Source organism: Siphateles boraxobius, unplaced genomic scaffold (assembly GCF_051911475.1).
Source record: "Siphateles boraxobius isolate OS27281-9 unplaced genomic scaffold, OSU_SipBor_1 55, whole genome shotgun sequence".
Lineage (NCBI taxonomy): Eukaryota > Metazoa > Chordata > Actinopteri > Cypriniformes > Leuciscidae > Siphateles > Siphateles boraxobius.
The window spans coordinates 6,842,172-6,859,701 of NW_027509181.1; the positions used below are offsets into that span (position 1 = coordinate 6,842,172).

Genomic DNA, 17,530 nt, shown 5'->3' on the forward strand with positions numbered 1-17,530 from the left:
TATCACACAAGTTGCAACTTACATCTGTGTCATTCTTTTTGATGAAATGGTCCCACACATCGGTTTTCTTTGCACGCTTCATTTTGTGGTCTGCCCTGGCTCTAACCTCGAGCGTTTTAGCCTGTAGCCTTTACTTTTCGCAAACCTTGTGAGCGCGCGAACCCAAACGCTGTGACCTCGCGCCAAATGTTTTTATTGGTTAATTAATGTACAAACAGGCGAGTTATGAAAAACTGAGGGTGAGGGATTTGTTCACTTCACACAAAAATATATTGGAATGAGATGGCTAACTGTAGTAGCGATTAGTCCACTGTCTATAATAGCCTAATTTAGAGATCAATTTTTTTTTTAACCGACTACCGACAACTTTGATCGGTTAACGTTGATACGGTCAACCATAGGTCAAACGGTCATCGGTTAGCATCCCTAATCTAGACATGCCATGCAGTCAAGACTCTGGTGATGCATTCAGGACTTGTCCTATCATTTTTCTACTTAAACCCCCTCCCCTGCAAGCTCACGTTCACCTGCCTCTACTTTTGAGGGCAACAGATCTCCATCTGGACATCTCCAAATCCAATCACCATCTGTTCCCCGCCCTGAATTTTTTCTTGTTCAATAATCCATACGCCACAATACAGAAGAAAAGATCTTTTGTTACTTTGGTTTCATCGGAAGCTGGGATATGAGAGTGTATTGCAACATTGAGAACATGTTAACCAATAGCCAAATAGCAGTTTTAGACATTATAAAAATGTCCATGTTACCATGTTTACATTTATTCATTCATATTTTCGTGCCAAGGTGCTAGCAATACAAATTTTCAAATATCATCCAGAATAGTACAAGCTAGAACAGGGAGGGATTAAAGGGGTCATCGGATGCCCATTTTCCACAAGTTGGTATGATTCTTTAGGGTCTTCATGTAAAGTTTGTAACATGCTTTGGTTAAAATTCCTCAATGGTTGTGTAAAACAACACCCTTTACCTCCTCAAAAACAGCTCTGTTCACAGCGACCCGTTTCAGTGCATGTCTCTTTAAATGATAATGAGCAACCGCTCACCTGACCCCTCTCTTCCATGGGGGGTGTCTACACAAGACTGCCTTGGCGGACAGTATACAAATGGCTGAGGGTGGATATATGCTAATACGGGACAGTCCGTCAGTGGTTGTGGGTGGAGCATATTGCTCAGAAAATGCAAACGGCTTGATTATTGAAAGCGTTTAGACTTTGTGAGGATTAAAAAAAAATTTTAATTAAAGATTTAAATAAAGATTTTATTTTTTTGGTACTAATATATTGGTAGCAATAATATATTGGTATATATTTGGTACCAATATATTGTGCAATATTGGCTAACAATTATAAATTATTATCTTTATAATGAATATCCTGTTTCCCTTGTAAATACAACACATTAAGTAAAAGTTGCTAAATCCATTTCACACTGACTTTATCACTTTTAACACCATGATTTCAACTTAATATCTTTAAATGTTTTCTTTGTTCTCAGAGTATGTGAACCAGGACGTCCCATCAGAGCGTCCCAGCACGCTTCCACGCAAAGTGAGCGAGAGGAGATTCATTAACGGTCTTTGTACAGGGAACAGTGTGGAGAATCCAGAGTACCTGGTGCCTTTGAGCAGCATCTCACCCACTTCTCCCGCCTTTGACAACCCTTACTATCATGATATCGCAGCTAAAGCTCAGGCAGTCGCCAGAGCGTCCATAAACGGAGGTACGAATCACAGGCAGCCCAATGGCTACATGACCCCCACAGCAGAAAACCCAGAATACCTGGGCTTAGCAGAGACATGGAGTGGTCAAATGGAGTATACTTGAGTGGAATCATTCGGTACAGTTTGTGTGCAAGCGTGTGGAGATGAATGTTTTGGTGAGGTTGTGTGCGTGAGCGAACGAATGAGCAAAAGACATATTTTGTGAAGGACGTTCCCAATGGGAATGATTTCTAATGGCTCTCTATTAAATTACAACAAAAACCTATGTAGCATTCTGTGGAGTTTGAACTTAATGATGGATGCATTTCCAGTCTTTGCCAAAAATCAACATGGTATGTTTTTCAAGACTGCTTTAACACTGGATGATGTCTGTGGATAAATGGAATACACTAAGGATTTTCTTTTGAATTTTTACTTTTGGTCATCTCGCAAAAACTTTTTTTTCTGGAGGTTCAATTCAATTCCAAGCCAGGACCGTACACACTGCTTTACAGAGCGCTGCGTGAGAGCTGGACACAATCAAAGCATCTCTGTTCTGTGTGTAAAGGCCCTGGGTGAGCAGCTACAGTGCCAGTGAATGAAAGACTGACATTATTGCCGTACCAAACGGATGTGGTGTGTTCAGCCATGCAACTGGCTCTGAAGATTCATCAACATTTCTTATCTGTGGTATATCCAGGTTTTCACATGTGTTTGGGTATTTTTTAAATTCCTTATGTTTGAGCAATGACTATCTTCATTATATGATGGGTAACAGTTTTACAGATGTATGTAGAGCAAGAGGTGAATCTCGAATTTTGTCCAGGTCATATTTCCCCCTAAATTGAAATATTGCACATAAAGAAAATTCGAATACCTATGTTAAGATTTTTGCTTAAAAATCGCACTTAATATAGGTGTACCGTTGTGATTCAGGATAAGACAAAAACACGGTTTGGAAAATGGATTCATGATGTACTCGCTTATTATACATTTTGTAAATTTTGAACACAAAAAAATGACAGGCTGCAGCTTTAAGCAGAGATGCATAATATTGGTCAAAAGTGACAGTAGACTTGTACTTTGTGGAAGATTTGTATTTCAGATAAATGGTTATTTTGAACATTCTTGTCATCCAAAAAAATCATGTGAAAAATGTGTTTGCCATCATTGCCAAAAAAATGTTAAGCTGCACAACTGTTTTCAACATTGATATTCATCAGAAATGTTTCTTGAGCAGCAAATCAGCATATTAGAATGATTTCTAAAGTAAATGCTGAAAATTCAGCTTTGCCATCAGAGGAATAAATTACATTTTAAAATATATTAGAAAACAGTCCTTTTAAATTGTTAGAATATTTCACAATATTACTTTTTTAACTGCATTTTTGATCGAATAAATGCAGCCTTAGTGAGCATAATTTGACCCTAAACTTGATGCATATATATATACAGTATATAATGTCAAAAGTCTTACTGATTCTGGTAAAATTGATTTTCTTTAAGCAAAATTATGATTTATTTTCATTCCTTTTGATTTTGGATTGAAATATGACCTGGACAGAGAGATTCATTCAAGGTGAAATCTCCTTGTAAATTTTTATTGTACTTTTTAATGTTTTCTAACAGAGTTGCTCCTGTGCAGTGATATATACAATTTGCTATTAATTGATGTGAACGGGCCCTTATTATCAGACTGGCTGGTTTATTTGTAAAATGATGTTGCAAGCAAGAGAGAAGATGATTATAGATCAGTATGCAGTAGTTTTGAAATCAATGTTTAATGCGATCATTCATGTTCATAATGCCTATATTATTATTTTATAAGGACTTTAAGGCACGACGACTCCTACTCGTTTAAATTTGCCTCGCATATACGCAGAAAGACGGCTAACACTAAACACAGTGTTGTGGAGTAAATACTTCACGTTTAAGAATGTGGTCTAATTTCCATATATTAGCAGCTGTGGCTTCTGGGTGGACGAACGCCCGTTCAATGCCTCCATTGTTCCAAATTACAACGTGTGCCTTTTGTTATACCCGACTCCAGCGTCCAGTTAATATGTCACTTCTTTGAGGAAAGAAGTGTATGTTTTGTCCTTGCCGTGTCAATACGCATTCTGTGGTGCCATTGAATACGTTATGCAGTCCTTTTCACTAAACCGCATCTTAAATTCCAGATGTTTAAGAAAAAGTTGTCGATTTTCCTTATGAAGTGAGAAATTTTGCTTTGGGAGTGTGTGAATGAGCAGTCACAGATGATGAACTGTGAGAGTGATGTGATATGTGTGCTAATGGCACTCCAGTGCGTTTCCACGTCAGCCCAAACAATGGCATGATTGTGTTTCAGAATAAGGGATGGGGGGAAAACGCTTTGTTGAATTTCTGCCTGGTCTCTGAATAGCCAACACAGTCTACAGTCTTTTGGTCCAGGCTATTGGTCCAGTTGAAAAATTAAAATAAATCAAAATAAAATCTGTTCGGGCATCTTGAGCAACCCGATATAAGTTTAGGGTCAGACTATCTTTTGACTAGTTTTTTGACCAACAGGATATTATGGAAGTTTCTGCCACAGAATAAAAATTAAAAAAGGTAATTGCGACTTTTTATCTCACACTTCAGATGTTTTTTCTCGCAATTGCCAGTTTATATCTCTCAATTCTGACGGTTTTACTTAGATTTGTGAGTTTATACCTCGTAATTCGGACTTTATAGCTCGCAATTGCGCAAAGGAAAGAATTGTGAGATAATAAAAACCTGGAATTGCAAGGGAAAAAGTCTGAATTGAGAGATATAAACTCAGAATTCTGACTATATTCCCTCGCAATTCTATGGAGCACCTAAAGGGACATGAAGAAGAAAAAGAAATGAGATGGGAGGAAATAATATTTGGCTATGATTCTGCGCTCTCTCGCAAATGTTTCGCGTTCCCCCGAGACACTTTGCGTTCACTCAAGGAGCACAAAAGTTTTGCTAGCGAATCCAAAAGGATTTTTTGCGAGGGAATGCACATTTTCTCAGAGGAACGCAAACGAGCGAACACAAAGTTTCTCGAGAGAATGCAAAAACATTGACATTATTTTTTTCCCCACCACCATGTCCCCATGGGCTCCGTACAATTCTGACTTCATTTCTCACAATTGTTTTTGTCCCAGGATTGTGAGATGTAAACTTGGAATTCCAAGAAAAAAAGTCTGAATTGTGAAACTTTTTCCATCAAAATTCTGACCTTTTACAATTGTTTCCTTCTCGCAATTCGGACATAACTCAGAATTGCGCATAATTCTGACTTTTTTTTTTTCAGAAAAAAATGTCAGAATTGATCTATGTTTGTTGTACATAAAAAAGTAAGAATTTCACGATTAAAAAGTCGCAATTGTCTTTTATATTTGTTTATGTCTTATATATCCTGTTGAAGCTTGTGGCAACAAGCTTCAACAGGATATCTTTCCTGTCTATAAAATGTATTCTTTAAGCAATTTAGGCCACGTCCACACGAAGCCGGTGCGTTCCCTATCCGATTTTTTTTTTTCCTCGTTCTAAAAAAAAAATTCCGTAAACACGCCGTCGTCTCAAGAAATATCTGCGTACACACGAAACCACTGAAACCGACTGAAAACGGTGTACTATACATGCCAGACCAGTACGAGACGATGTAATTCGACTTGCGCATAAACCTTGCGCGCTGTATACAATAATATACAGTAATATTAGGCACAGTAGCTTCTTTTCTTTTTTAACAAGAACTTTATTGAACAATATGAAAAACTATAAATGGTACAAAATAGGGATGAGTCACGATAGTCGATTAGTTTGCAGACGCATAAAGCTTGCCACAAAGAACCGGCAAATAGCCAATCATTATGAATGTGTCAAATATAGCAAGGAAAAATTTTAATTGTTTATTAATAAACTAGTGTTTTGTGTGACGATGCTGACTCGCCACCTTCGCAGTATTGTGAAGGTGCCTATAGAGAGAAAGGCACACTTCATATGGATTATTAGAGTTGTCTGTTTCTTTTCGTTTTGAATTGTTTTGTTTAAAAGTAGACATTTCAAGCTTAGATATATTTCTGAGTTTATGTTCATTTATGAGACGAGCTCCAGTTCTCGTGCGATGCAAGTTATATCGCGTCGGCGCCTCCATGTCCTGATTATAGGCTATTGTCTGCTATATTTCCAGGCAATTTGTTAATGAAACATTGATTAAAATTAAGATACAATTTATACAAAACGAAATTCACTTTAAAGAAAGGCTTTATACAAAACAAAACTTAATGAAGTGGTCAAAATGACGTGTCTCGATATTGCGCATCTTACTCACGCTGTTCACTTTTCATATAGGGCCTAATCAACATATATGAAATGGAAAAAATACCATTAAAACATAAATATGAAACTTTAATGGGTACAACATATAGGCCTACAGTGAAATTTAATGTTGGAGCGAACGCCGTGTCACCGGTGAACATGAGGGGCAGAGGTGCGTTTTTTGATTAATAATCAAATAATTCCCAGCGATCGTCGAATATTATGTTTGCTTGACATGCCCATCTCTACAAAATACGAAAAGTCTTAATCAGACAAAATACAAGCATCATAGCATAAGAACGAAATATAAATAAATAAAATAAAAATACATTAAAGTAGGCCTAAATAGTAAATTAATAAATAAAAGAGGCTCAGTAGCTTCTGAAGCATGAACTCAAGCAAGTAGTCGCAGTTGTTGCTGTTATGGCTACTGATTTAGCGTGTCTGACTAGACGACACGTGGGGTGATGACATCATCGTTTCACAAAATATACGGATTGGCCGTACACACGAAATCGCAATGGCGTCGTTTTCAGCTTTATCCACTTTGGGACCCGGTTTAAAAAAATAGCGGTTTCACTCTCCCAAAACGCCGGATCCGTGTGGACGAAACGCCAATGCGATAAAAAATGTATACGTATACAGCGAAACGCGTCTTCGTGTGGACGGGCCCTTAGTTTGATGCCACTTCTGATACAGAAATAAGACACTTCCCCTTTGACCTGTCCATTCTTTTAGTTGCCTTTCTTGGATATGCGATTCTATTCTTGCATGTTTACTTTATTACTCTTCCCTAGATGCGTAAAATGTAGATTCCTGTTTTCACAGGTAAGACTAGACTACACTACACAACTTTTAAAATCTGAACATTTTCAGACACTAGACATCACACACTTGCTGACTTTGTAAATGGCTACAGAGAAAAACTCTGCAACTTACACTAAGCGCCTGAGGATCACACACTACCAGACTGCAGAAACATGTGACTCGTTGCTAGGAAACACATGACAAACGAAAAACAATTCTACACATCCTCCGATGCACGAAATCAAAATAGCCTACATGTTCTTCTGTGAAATATTTCAACTTACACTGCCCAAAATCTCAACTTTTTCAGGCTGCAAATCGAGGCAAAAAAGGTTGTGTAGTGTAGTGTGTAAGTCAGAAAGTTTGACAATGGAATTAGGCACCAAGCATTTGAGTTTTAGTTCCAGGGCCCATTTGTAATGCCATAAACCAGCATTGATGCCAAACCGAAATTATTCAAGGTTCCAATGATATATAAAGTCTATGCAAGCAAGCAGACTGAAGGAACTGTAAAATCTGTTATTGCCTTGATTTGAACGAAAATATACATTCTGAATGTTTAATATTGAATATTGTACTTTTTATATGCATATTTAACCAGATCTGTTAGTGGTTGAATGGTAATTGTTGACTTGAGTTTGATGTAATTTTGCTTTTCTTCTTGTGAGCCATCAAATTTAATTGTAAATATACTGTATAATAATCGACTGGATGCACTGTGATCTGTACACTCAACATTGAGAACTCTAATGGTACTCGTGTGCAAAAATCAGCTTAGATATTTTTTTAACAGTGCTTCTGGCTAACCAGACTAGTGCCAAGTGGCTCATTTTAACTCAATTTGGTAAAAAGTTACTTGATGCCTAAAATTAGGGCGAACAATCATCTGCTCTTTCTGTTATTCTACAAAACAAAAGTATGTTGTGAGAAAATAAAAAGAAATTAAATCAGAGAAAACTTCAATTTATGTGATTTCATGGGATCTAAAGCACCAATCCATCTTCATTCATGTAATTTTGACATTTGGCTGAGGAATATTAGGAAGTATGACTGGACGCCCCACAAAGGTTACGAAGCAACATCAGCACAACCTATTCATACTTTTGTTTGCGTTTATAAATATTCTTAGTGAGAATAAGCTTGTTTTCATAAGATTAATGTTTATAATATGTCAGGAATACGTATAAATTATCCTTTGTTACGGTTTACTTTCACCATGAAAGGAGTCATTTTATGAAAATTTTAATTTTAAATGTTTTTTTTTTAAATATAGATAAATATACAGAAGTTAGATATTCCATGAAAACATGCTGTATCAGATCTTTTCTGACTTTTAATCTCACAATTCTGACTTTTTTCTTGCAATTCTGACTTTTTTTCTTGCAAATTGCAGGTTTATATCTCTTTCAAATCTGACTTTTCTTCTCAGAATTTTGAGATACAAACTCACAGTTGCGAGTTTTTATGGAAGCGTGTTTACACCAAAGTTTACACCAGGGAATAAAAAAAATGAAAAGATAATTGCAACTTTTTCTCAGAATTCTGATTTTTTTCTCACAATTGTGAGATATAAACTTGCAAGTGCGAGTTATGTCGGAATTACGAGTTATACACTTGCAATTGCGAGTTATAAAGTAATAACTATTTTTTCGCGCAATTCTGACTTTCTCACAATTGTGAGTTTATGCTTTGGAATTCTAACTTTTTTTCTCGCAATTGTAAAAGAAAAGAAGTCAAAATTGCGAGGTGTAAATGAAATTGCGAGTTAGTAGTTAATACCATATAGCAACTGTCAAAATGATTGATTGACAGGTGGGCGTGGCTTTCCTTTGATCTTCCCCCGCCCCTTCCGGTTCCTCCCCTTCCTGTCCCGCCCCTTGTCCCGCCCCTTCCGGTTCCTCCCCTTCCTGTTACCTTTGACCTAGTTCCGCCCCTTCCTGTTACCTTTGACCTAGTTCCGCCCCTTCCGGTTACAGCTTCTGTCAAAATGATGGATGGTTACCTTTGACCTAGTTCCGCCCCTTGCGGTTACAGCTTCTGTCAAAATGATGGATGTGTGACAGTTAGTTTGGTCGTTTGAAGTTCATTTGATCAAGAAAAGGGAGGTATTGGCCTTTGATATTAACATAAGCTTTGATGTTACAGTTACAAAGTGATGTGACAGTTAGTTTGAGATGTATTGGCTTTGATGGTGACAGTTACTTTGATTGTTTGAAGTTGGTGTTTTGGTCACCGCATTCCTGAGCTTTATCAAGGGGAGCTGTGAAAGTGATAAGAAAAAAATGTACAACTATTCACTGGACCAAGCATTATGTTCATTTAAATAAAATGGTGAAAGTTTATCTGTTCTGTAAAAAAGAATATAAAATAAAATCTCACACAAAAAGTTGAAATAAATGTACAACTATTCACTGAACCAAGCATTTCAGTTTAAAAAAAATGGAGCCACAAAAATAAAAAATGTACAACTATTCACTGAACCAAGCATTTCAGTTTAAATAAAATGGTGAAAGTTTATCTGTTCTTTAAAAGAATATAAAATAAAACCTCACACAAAAAGTTTAAATAAAATGGAGTCACAAAAATATTCCAAACAGTTAAAAATGTATTAGAGAGTTGAAGAAAAAACATACAGCTTATGTAAAACCTCACACAAAAAGTTTAAATAAAATGGAGTCACAAAAATATTCCAAACAGTTAAAAATGTATTAGAGAGTTGAAGAAAAAACATACAGCTTATGTAAAACCTCACACAAAAAGTTTAAATAAAATGGAGCCACAAAAGTATTGCAAACAATCCAATGTATGAATGATCTGACTCTGTCTCAAAAACATAGGGAGCACGCGCGTCTATGTGTGTGTGTGTGTGTGTGTGTGTGTGTGTGTGTGTGTGTGTGTGTGTGTGTGTGTGTGTGTGTGTCAAAGCAGGAATTTCCCCTCCCTCCGCATTGCTGAGGACCTTGAAAGTTTATCTCACACAGAAGTTGAAAAAGCATTATGTTCATTTAAATGAAATGATTATAAAATTTACATTTAGTCATTCACAAATATTTGACACTGACTCAAGTTGAAAAACCATGCTGTTCAATTAAAAGTATATAAATTAAACAAAAATAAAAATCATCTTACTGTTTCACCGTGGTTGAAAAAAACCCACAAGTGTTTCCCCTGAAGTCTTTTCTCTCTGTCACACCAGCGTGTGGCTGGCCTGGTATCTGTTTTTGTGACACGTTCCTGAGCCCATTGAAAAGCATTGCGTTCCTTTAAAAGTGTATAAATTAAAATATATCATATATAAAATAAATAGTTTACTAATTTAACTAAAGTTGAAAAGCATGTTGTTCATTTAAAATCTTACTAAATTACTGAAGTTGAAAATCATGCTGTTCATTAAAAAAATCTTACTAAATTACTGAAGTTGAAAAGCATTCTGTTCATTTAAAATAAATAATTTACAAATTTACTGTACCAATTATGTTAGATTTAGATAAAAATAAAATCATCTTACATTTTCACCAGGGTTGAAGAAAAAAAATCACACAGGTAGTGCCTGCCAGCATGTACAGTGTGCGTCACAAATAAGTGATATCATCGCTGTTTTCGAACCACCGGTAATAAATTACTTTTAATTCATAAGACTTATTTTCAGGAGTGACAGTTATCAAAAGGTCTGCCTAAATGCTGGGAATGTGAATTGGCCTTGAACCTGAACAGTTCCATTCATAGAGTACTGAAAGAATATGGTGGACACACAGCTCCGCCGTTTTCCCATAGTTTTCCACAGGCTCTTACTGTAAAAGGCTATAAAATAGCCAAGACACATGGTCGTGTGCCATACCCCATGTCTGGACCAAAAACTTTTGCACCCTCTCTTCTATGACCACCTCATCAAAAATGCAAAACAGTGAGTACTTTCTCTATAATTAATTTATGCTACGGTGCTGTTTATCTGTAATATGCAATGATGTTTAATCTGAAAAATTGTTTATACATAAGGAAAAGACGGTATAATTCATTAGTGGTGATACAGATATTAAAATGTATCTACTATATTAATTTATCAAAGTGGTTTAAAAATATGGAGCATTGTATTATGATAGTGATGTGATACAGATATTAACATGTATCTACTATATTAATTTATCAAAGTATGATTTTTAAAAAAAAAATATGGAGCATTGTATTATGATATCGATGTGATACAGATATTAACACGTATCTACTATATTAATTTATCAAAGTATGATTTTTTTAAATATGGAGCATTGTATTATGATTATGTATTATGTTTTTTTTTTTTAACCATATTACAAAAGTATCAGTTTAACACGACTGTTTTACAGCAATGTTTATCCATATCACAAAAGTATCAGTTTAACATGACTGTTTTACAGCAATGTTTATCCATATCACAAAAGTATCAGTTTAACATGACTGTTTTACAGCAATGTTTATTTTGCATTATGCTATGTTGTTTTGACTGTTGTATTTTTTATCCGATGTAACTAAAATCTGCAGCATTGTTTATTTAAGCTGCGGGGTTTCCATAAAGGACCTTAAAATAAAATGTTTTGGATTTATTCAGTTTTAAATCTTATTTAGAGATTATTTTAGTCAGACATGCTTATATGTGAATAGGCCTATTTAATTCCTCTTCAGTTACTTACTTCTTAAATTTTGCTAGGTTACTTTTTAATTCTTCTTTGACTCTGTCTTTGATTTTAACTTTTAGCAATTTGCATGATAAAATTGTTTAAAATGTAAGCTATAAATATGAATGGCACAATGTGATAACCAAAATATATAAAAGTCAAGTCAAAGCTATTTATATAGGCTAGCACTTTTCATTGCCATTTAAAATAACATGGTCTTTCCTTTTCTCTCTAGAGACAGCAAACACTGCAGGACAATCAGGTAACCAAGTAACATGTTAGTATGGTTTATATTTTATTTTTAATGAGAAAACATTATAGAGTGCAACAGGCGGTATCTGGGAGTAAAAACATTTACTTTCTCCATACGGAAATTAATTTAAAAGACAGACCTACTGTGAGCTAAGAGGTTGTTAATACATGGTATTTGCTTCTGATCAAGCCTTCAGCTTATTTTTTTTTTGTAATTAATCATGTTTTACAGTTGAACTCCAGGTGAATACTACATTACCCATGAGCCATGATGCTGTAGTGAAAATTATGTCAAACATAGTTTTTAAAAAAAAAAAAGCAACACACTCCAAAATAGCTCTGCCCCCTCCCATGAAGCACTGCGAATGACATAATCTCCCTACCCTCTCAAAATACTGAAATGTTTGTATAAGCTATATATGCGTATTTATATATAAATATATATATTTTTTAAAATCACTATGGGAAATAAGAATGAAAAAGGGGTGGGGGAGGCACTGTTGCACTCTATGTATAATGAACAATTGACAGATGAACTGACAGATATTTTATGTAAACAGGCAAAATCTCTGCATCTGATGGTGGCCATGTGTTTTCACCGATCATAACTGGTTTAACTCTTGGCTCCTTTGAGATCAACATGACTTCTGCCAAATCAAATGTACCGGCACATTGTAAGTGTAATAAAACAGTTTCGCCTATGTATTAAATTAATCTTAATTAACCAGTCCGAGTTAACTATTTGGGACCAATTTTAAGGAAGGTTACATTCTGGTCTAACAGTGTCATGTACAAATTTGCAATACAGAATTGTTTTGTGTTTTTGGTACTATTGGATCGAGTTTTGTAGAATTTATTTTATGTGCTGTCCTGCTCCTGGATTATTCAGACTCAGAATTGTAACTATTACTACACTGTAAAAAGTAATTGCTGATTCTACTTAAGAAAAACTAGTGCATTTAACTTACTTTGGAAAATTAGTTGATTTAACTTGATTATACTGTGTACTGTGAACTTTTAGGTGGATGCAATAGTTAAACTAAACAAATCTAGTACATTGTACTTAAGATTGGTAAGTGTATTGTACTAAAGGCATGTTCACACTGTTGCAAATTTCTGGAGCACATAATTTGCATAAAAATAATAATAATAATGAAATGAATAACATTTTTATTAAATACCCTACAATTAACGCGCGCACACACCACACACATGCGTGTTTATTTATTTATTAAAGGTTCGGAATCTTTTTTTCCTTCACACTATAAAATAACTGGGAAGATTAAAGAGTATTTGCAAGCCAATCGGCTGCTGCTGCTTCACAGTCTTTTATATTTTTATTAACAGAGCTTGATATAGTTATTGTTCGTTGGTTATTAAGTTTCAGCATAGACGAAACAACTCTTCCTCTTTTAATTTCTTAAATGCGTTTTCGTCTCGCGCATGCGCAATTTGCGCATTTTCGCAATGGGACGGTTGAAGAAGACGACACGACATCGACGAAGAACTTCATCTCGTGTTCGGGATGCGGCAGCAAAACTAGGTAAGTTATGCTAGCCACTTGAACTATTTTTCAACTTTAATGTCATTGTATTGCTTATAAAAACAGAATTTATGTTGCTCATTGTGCAGTAAGAGGAAAAGGCACACTGAAGTAGTTTTATGTCGAATGAGACCAGTTGAGACAAGTGGCTTAACTTACTAACGTTAGCTAGATTGCAAAAATAGATTTTTATTGAACACTGTTTTATGTAGCAGCTACAGTTTATAAGCTGTGTTAATCGGTTATGGGTTTATCATTGTATGTAAAAATTCTGTGCGGCCTAACGTTATAACGTTTCTTTCATTCTTTCTAGAAAGTTCGAGGCTCATGTGTCGTTCACATGGAAATGAATAGCATGATGCATTAATTACGATAGTGTAACTAACAATCAGTTATCATCTTATTTTGGCCAGCCCTCTTCACACGAGTCTTTATTGGTTTCCTATATAATTTAATCTTGAACATTTACAAAACAAATTGATCATTAACCACTTTTGGTGTTTAATTCTTACTAGGACTTACTTTCTTCAGTAAAAAGTCAGTTTGTAATATCAGTTTGTCCTACTTTTCTTTCTTTTTTTCTTTTCTTTTTTTAGATCCATGCTGTATATCTGGCAAAACCTGCAAACTGAATTCATTCAAGAACTGGACAGATTCACTCAAGGCTAAAGCTGGAGACATTGGCTCCAAACTTAAGAAGATTCTGCAGCAGATTCAAAATGACGTAAGCTCCTTGACATATCACAATTGTATTATGTTTCGATGGAAAAACAAATGTAGCTTTTGCTGTTGTTTTTTGCTCTGTGTTGTGCTAGTGTCATGAGCTCTATTCAATATCAATTTTTATAACTTTGCAGAAATCCAACATCAATGCGGAACGAACAGCCGTTCATCATGGCCTACCACTCCTTCTCGGAGAGGACCCCACCGATTTTTACAAGACATGTTTTGTAAGTATTTTCTTCTCTGATGTGATTCTTATTTAACAGGCAAACTGTTCTTCAAACAGTTTTGATATCTGGCAAGAAGAGTTATGAAGGCAAGAAAAACACTCACCGGGACACTGATACAAAGTAAGGGTTAGAGAAAAGAAAGTGAAAGATAAATTAAGAATTTAGAGGAAAAAAGACAGTAAGAAGATACATTTTATATTACGTAAAGAAATGCAAAAAAAAAACATTTATAAGAAAGACAATAGATTTTTGATAGTTTTAATTTATATAACTGGCCTTCAGTTTTATTTGTTTTTTCATGCAGTTGTTTGATGTATGTATTCCCCCCTGCATCCACTGCTGTGTCCTATTTGAAAACGCCTTTACATTTAGACATAATACAGTGTTATTAATTTAGTTTTACATTTTAATGAGTATGTGCTCTTAAAGGGATAGTTTACCCATAAATAAAAATTCTGTCATTTACTCAGCCTTATGTTGTTCCAAACCTGTATGAATTTCTTTCTTCTGTTGAACACAAAATATGATATTTCGAAGAATGTTGGTAATCAAACAGTTGAGAGTAGCCATTGACTTCCATAGTAGGTTTTCCTACTATGGAAGTCAATGGCTACTCTTAACTGTCTGGTTACCATCATTCATCAAAATATCTTCTTTTCAGTTCAACAGATGAAAAAAAAAAAAAAAAAAACTCATTCAGGTTTAGAACAACTTGAGGGTGAGTAAATTATGACAAGATTTTCATTTTTGGGTGAACTATCCCTTTAAAAGATGTTTTGTGGCTTTCTTTGACCTCATTTTTGTTATATGCTATTCCCATTTTTAGGACTATGATGACAATGAAGATATGTCCAACATTGAAATAGGTATTCTGACAGTGATTCCCGAGGACTTTGCAACCGCTGCCGTACCCTACTCCCTGCATCTTGATGCCACAACAACGGCAATCATTTTGGAAGGTACGGTGGTTGTGGATGATCTTGAAAATCTTCCACAAGCAATGTGTTTGCTCTTTGGACTAAATTATGCTCTAAACTTAAGAGTATCCTGCAGTATTGAAGAGCACATTCGACTTCATACAGAGAGTGATTTTGTCCCTTGGCCACAAGCCATTCTGTACCAAACTCTGTGACTTACACGCTCTGCTTTCAACCACTTTATAAAGGTGTTAAAAACAAAGAAACATTGATCTTTTTATTGTATTTAGTTTTTTGTTTTTTCTTGAATGCATTATGTGCTGTATTTCTAAAATGTTGTTGGCGGGCCAAGTAATGTTTTAAAATTAATATTGTTGAACAAATAAACATTCTAGTGTTTTGCCAAATCTGTTGTCTTTCTTTGTATTCTCAACTTAGAATTTTGAGTACAACTTGCTTGAGAAATTTAAGGCAATCAGTTTCCACACATTCCTCTAGTAAAATGAACAAGCAGACATGTTAAAATAACTGTTTTGTTTAAGTTCTGCTTACAAATCTCAACTTAAATCTGTAAGTTGCCTAAACTTGAGTTTATTAAGGTACCTGTACTCAAGTTTTATGGTAACCTCTACAAATACACAAGTTAACTCTACAAAGTAGTAGAGAGTAGTATCAAGTCAAAAAATATGACCTAATTTGCTTGAAAAATTTGAGGCAATCAGTTTCCACAGCTTTTCTTAGTAAAGTCAACTTATTACTTTTTACAGTGTATAGCCTTTATCAGCCATTTATTTTACTGCAGACTTATCAACCTTATTTATTTACTGCAGATTTTATCAAAGCAACTAATTAACTCAATTCATGGCAGCAATAATTAAAGAAGAAAAAAAAAGAAAAAAAAAGAAAAAAAATGAACAATTGACAGATGAACTGACAGATATTTTATGTAAACAGGCAAAATCTCTACATCTGATGATGGCCATGTGTTTTCGCCGATCATAACTGGTTCAAGCTCCTTTGAGATCAATATGACTTCTGCCAAATCAAATGTGCCAGCAAATTGTAAGTGTAATACACGAGAAACTATTAAAACAGTTTTTGCGTATGTAATGTATAAAATTAATCTTAATTAAGCAGTCCGAGTTAACTATTTGGGACTAATTTTAAGGAAAGTTACATTCTGATCTAACAGCATCATGTACAAATTTGAAATATTTTTGGTACTATTGGATCGAGTTTTGTAGAATAAACCCAGATTAATTTATTTTATGCGGTGTCATGCTCCTGGATTATTCAGACTCAGAATTGTAACTATAGCCTTTTATTTTACGGCACTTATTTATTTTACTACAGATTTGATCAAAGCCAAATACTGTCCAAAAGGGACGACTGGGAAAGAAGAGAAACAGGTCAATACAAGGTTAGATTCAATCTTTATATTCTTTCCCATTTTGCCTTCATTTTCCTTTTCCTGTTTTAATTTTTCAATTTTTATATTCTCAGATCATCAAGGGTTTCTGAAAGCAAACACCAGTCAGTTGGTCGAAAAAATGAAGAACATTGATTCAATCATTGACAATCTTGATTGCTCAATGAATCAGTTACAAATGTGCGAGCGAATCCGACATGAAGACGAGGGAACCGCTGGACTATGTGAATTGTGAAAGCATTTTCAACGACCTGGTCAACGCTTTGTTCAAGCATGAAGAATCTCTCATGAAGAAACTGCAATAACCACTGTTGTAGCCTATTGTTTGGCATTATGTACTTAAATAGTTTTTTTTAAATAAAATGTTTTTAATAATTGATTGGTGATGGAGTTTTAATTTTTGTATTTAGAACCAAGTATATTGCACAAGTAAGAAGAAACCAAACTGGCCATATAATGATATATTGCACATAATAAACAATGGCAAAATTTGTATTCCTTAAAAAACAGGCAATGTTTGAGAACCCTAATATTGGTGTAATCTCTGCGAGGTCTCAACCACAAACGCAAAACTTTGTGGTGGGTGATACGGGCATAGCTTTACTAAAGGAAAATATTATGGAAGTAATTTTCAAACTATATTTTATTTATTTATATTATGGTTTTCATGTTGATTTAAAGTTTTTGTTATTAACTAATACCTTTATTTTTTACATCCAGCACAAAATTTTGTTCAAAAATCGTTCTCTGACCCCAAATAATCAGATAATGTTGTGTTCACAATCTATAATTAGATATTCTCCTGCTTAGTATGTGTGTAAATAGTTGTGCTTAAATATTTGGATGTATTTTTACAAGCCAACATATTTTGTCACACTGTAGCGATTTTTATATAACATATTTTGTCACACACTTGTAAAGACTATGGCCTACCTTTAAAACATAA

The 17,530-nt window shown here is 34.8% G+C and overlaps 3 protein-coding genes across 4 annotated transcripts in view; 2 read left to right on the forward strand and 1 right to left on the reverse strand.

The window, feature by feature from the left end:
• The window catches only part of erbb2 (erb-b2 receptor tyrosine kinase 2), a 48,814-nt gene extending 41,019 nt beyond the window's left edge, over positions 1-7,795 (forward strand). Inside the window, exon 27 of the mRNA XM_077205937.1 lies at positions 1,516-7,795. Coding sequence (XP_077062052.1) covers positions 1,516-1,844 — 329 coding nt within the window. The 3' untranslated portion in view covers positions 1,845-7,795. The remainder of the gene's footprint in view (positions 1-1,515) is intronic.
• The window catches only part of dnajc9 (DnaJ (Hsp40) homolog, subfamily C, member 9), a 298,727-nt gene that overhangs the window by 77,075 nt on the left and 204,122 nt on the right, over positions 1-17,530 (reverse strand). The window lies entirely within an intron of this gene.
• Positions 12,949-15,562, forward strand: LOC143714570 (uncharacterized). Of its 2 annotated transcripts, XM_077205788.1 has the most exons (4): positions 12,949-13,285; positions 13,882-14,009; positions 14,143-14,235; positions 15,065-15,562. In XM_077205788.1, the coding sequence occupies exons 1-4, from the start codon at positions 13,186-13,188 to the stop codon at positions 15,368-15,370; spliced, it is 627 nt and encodes a 208-aa protein (XP_077061903.1). In that variant the 5' UTR covers positions 12,949-13,185; the 3' UTR covers positions 15,371-15,562. The 2 variants fall into 2 exon arrangements, 1 of the variants encoding a protein (XP_077061903.1); XR_013195545.1 differs by lacking the exons at positions 13,882-14,009; positions 14,143-14,235; positions 15,065-15,562 and adding an exon at positions 13,599-13,636 and having other exon boundaries at positions 13,233-13,285.

Coding starts and splice junctions, on each gene's coding strand:
- LOC143714570 (XM_077205788.1), top strand. CDS start 13,186: ATGCGCAATTTGCGCATTTTCGCAATGGGACGGTTGAAGAAGACGACA. Junction 13,286..13,881: donor GGATGCGGCAGCAAAACTAG/GTAAGTTATGCT, acceptor TTCTTTTTTTAG/ATCCATGCTGTATATCTGGC. Junction 14,236..15,064: donor ATTTTTACAAGACATGTTTT/GTAAGTATTTTC, acceptor TCCCATTTTTAG/GACTATGATGACAATGAAGA.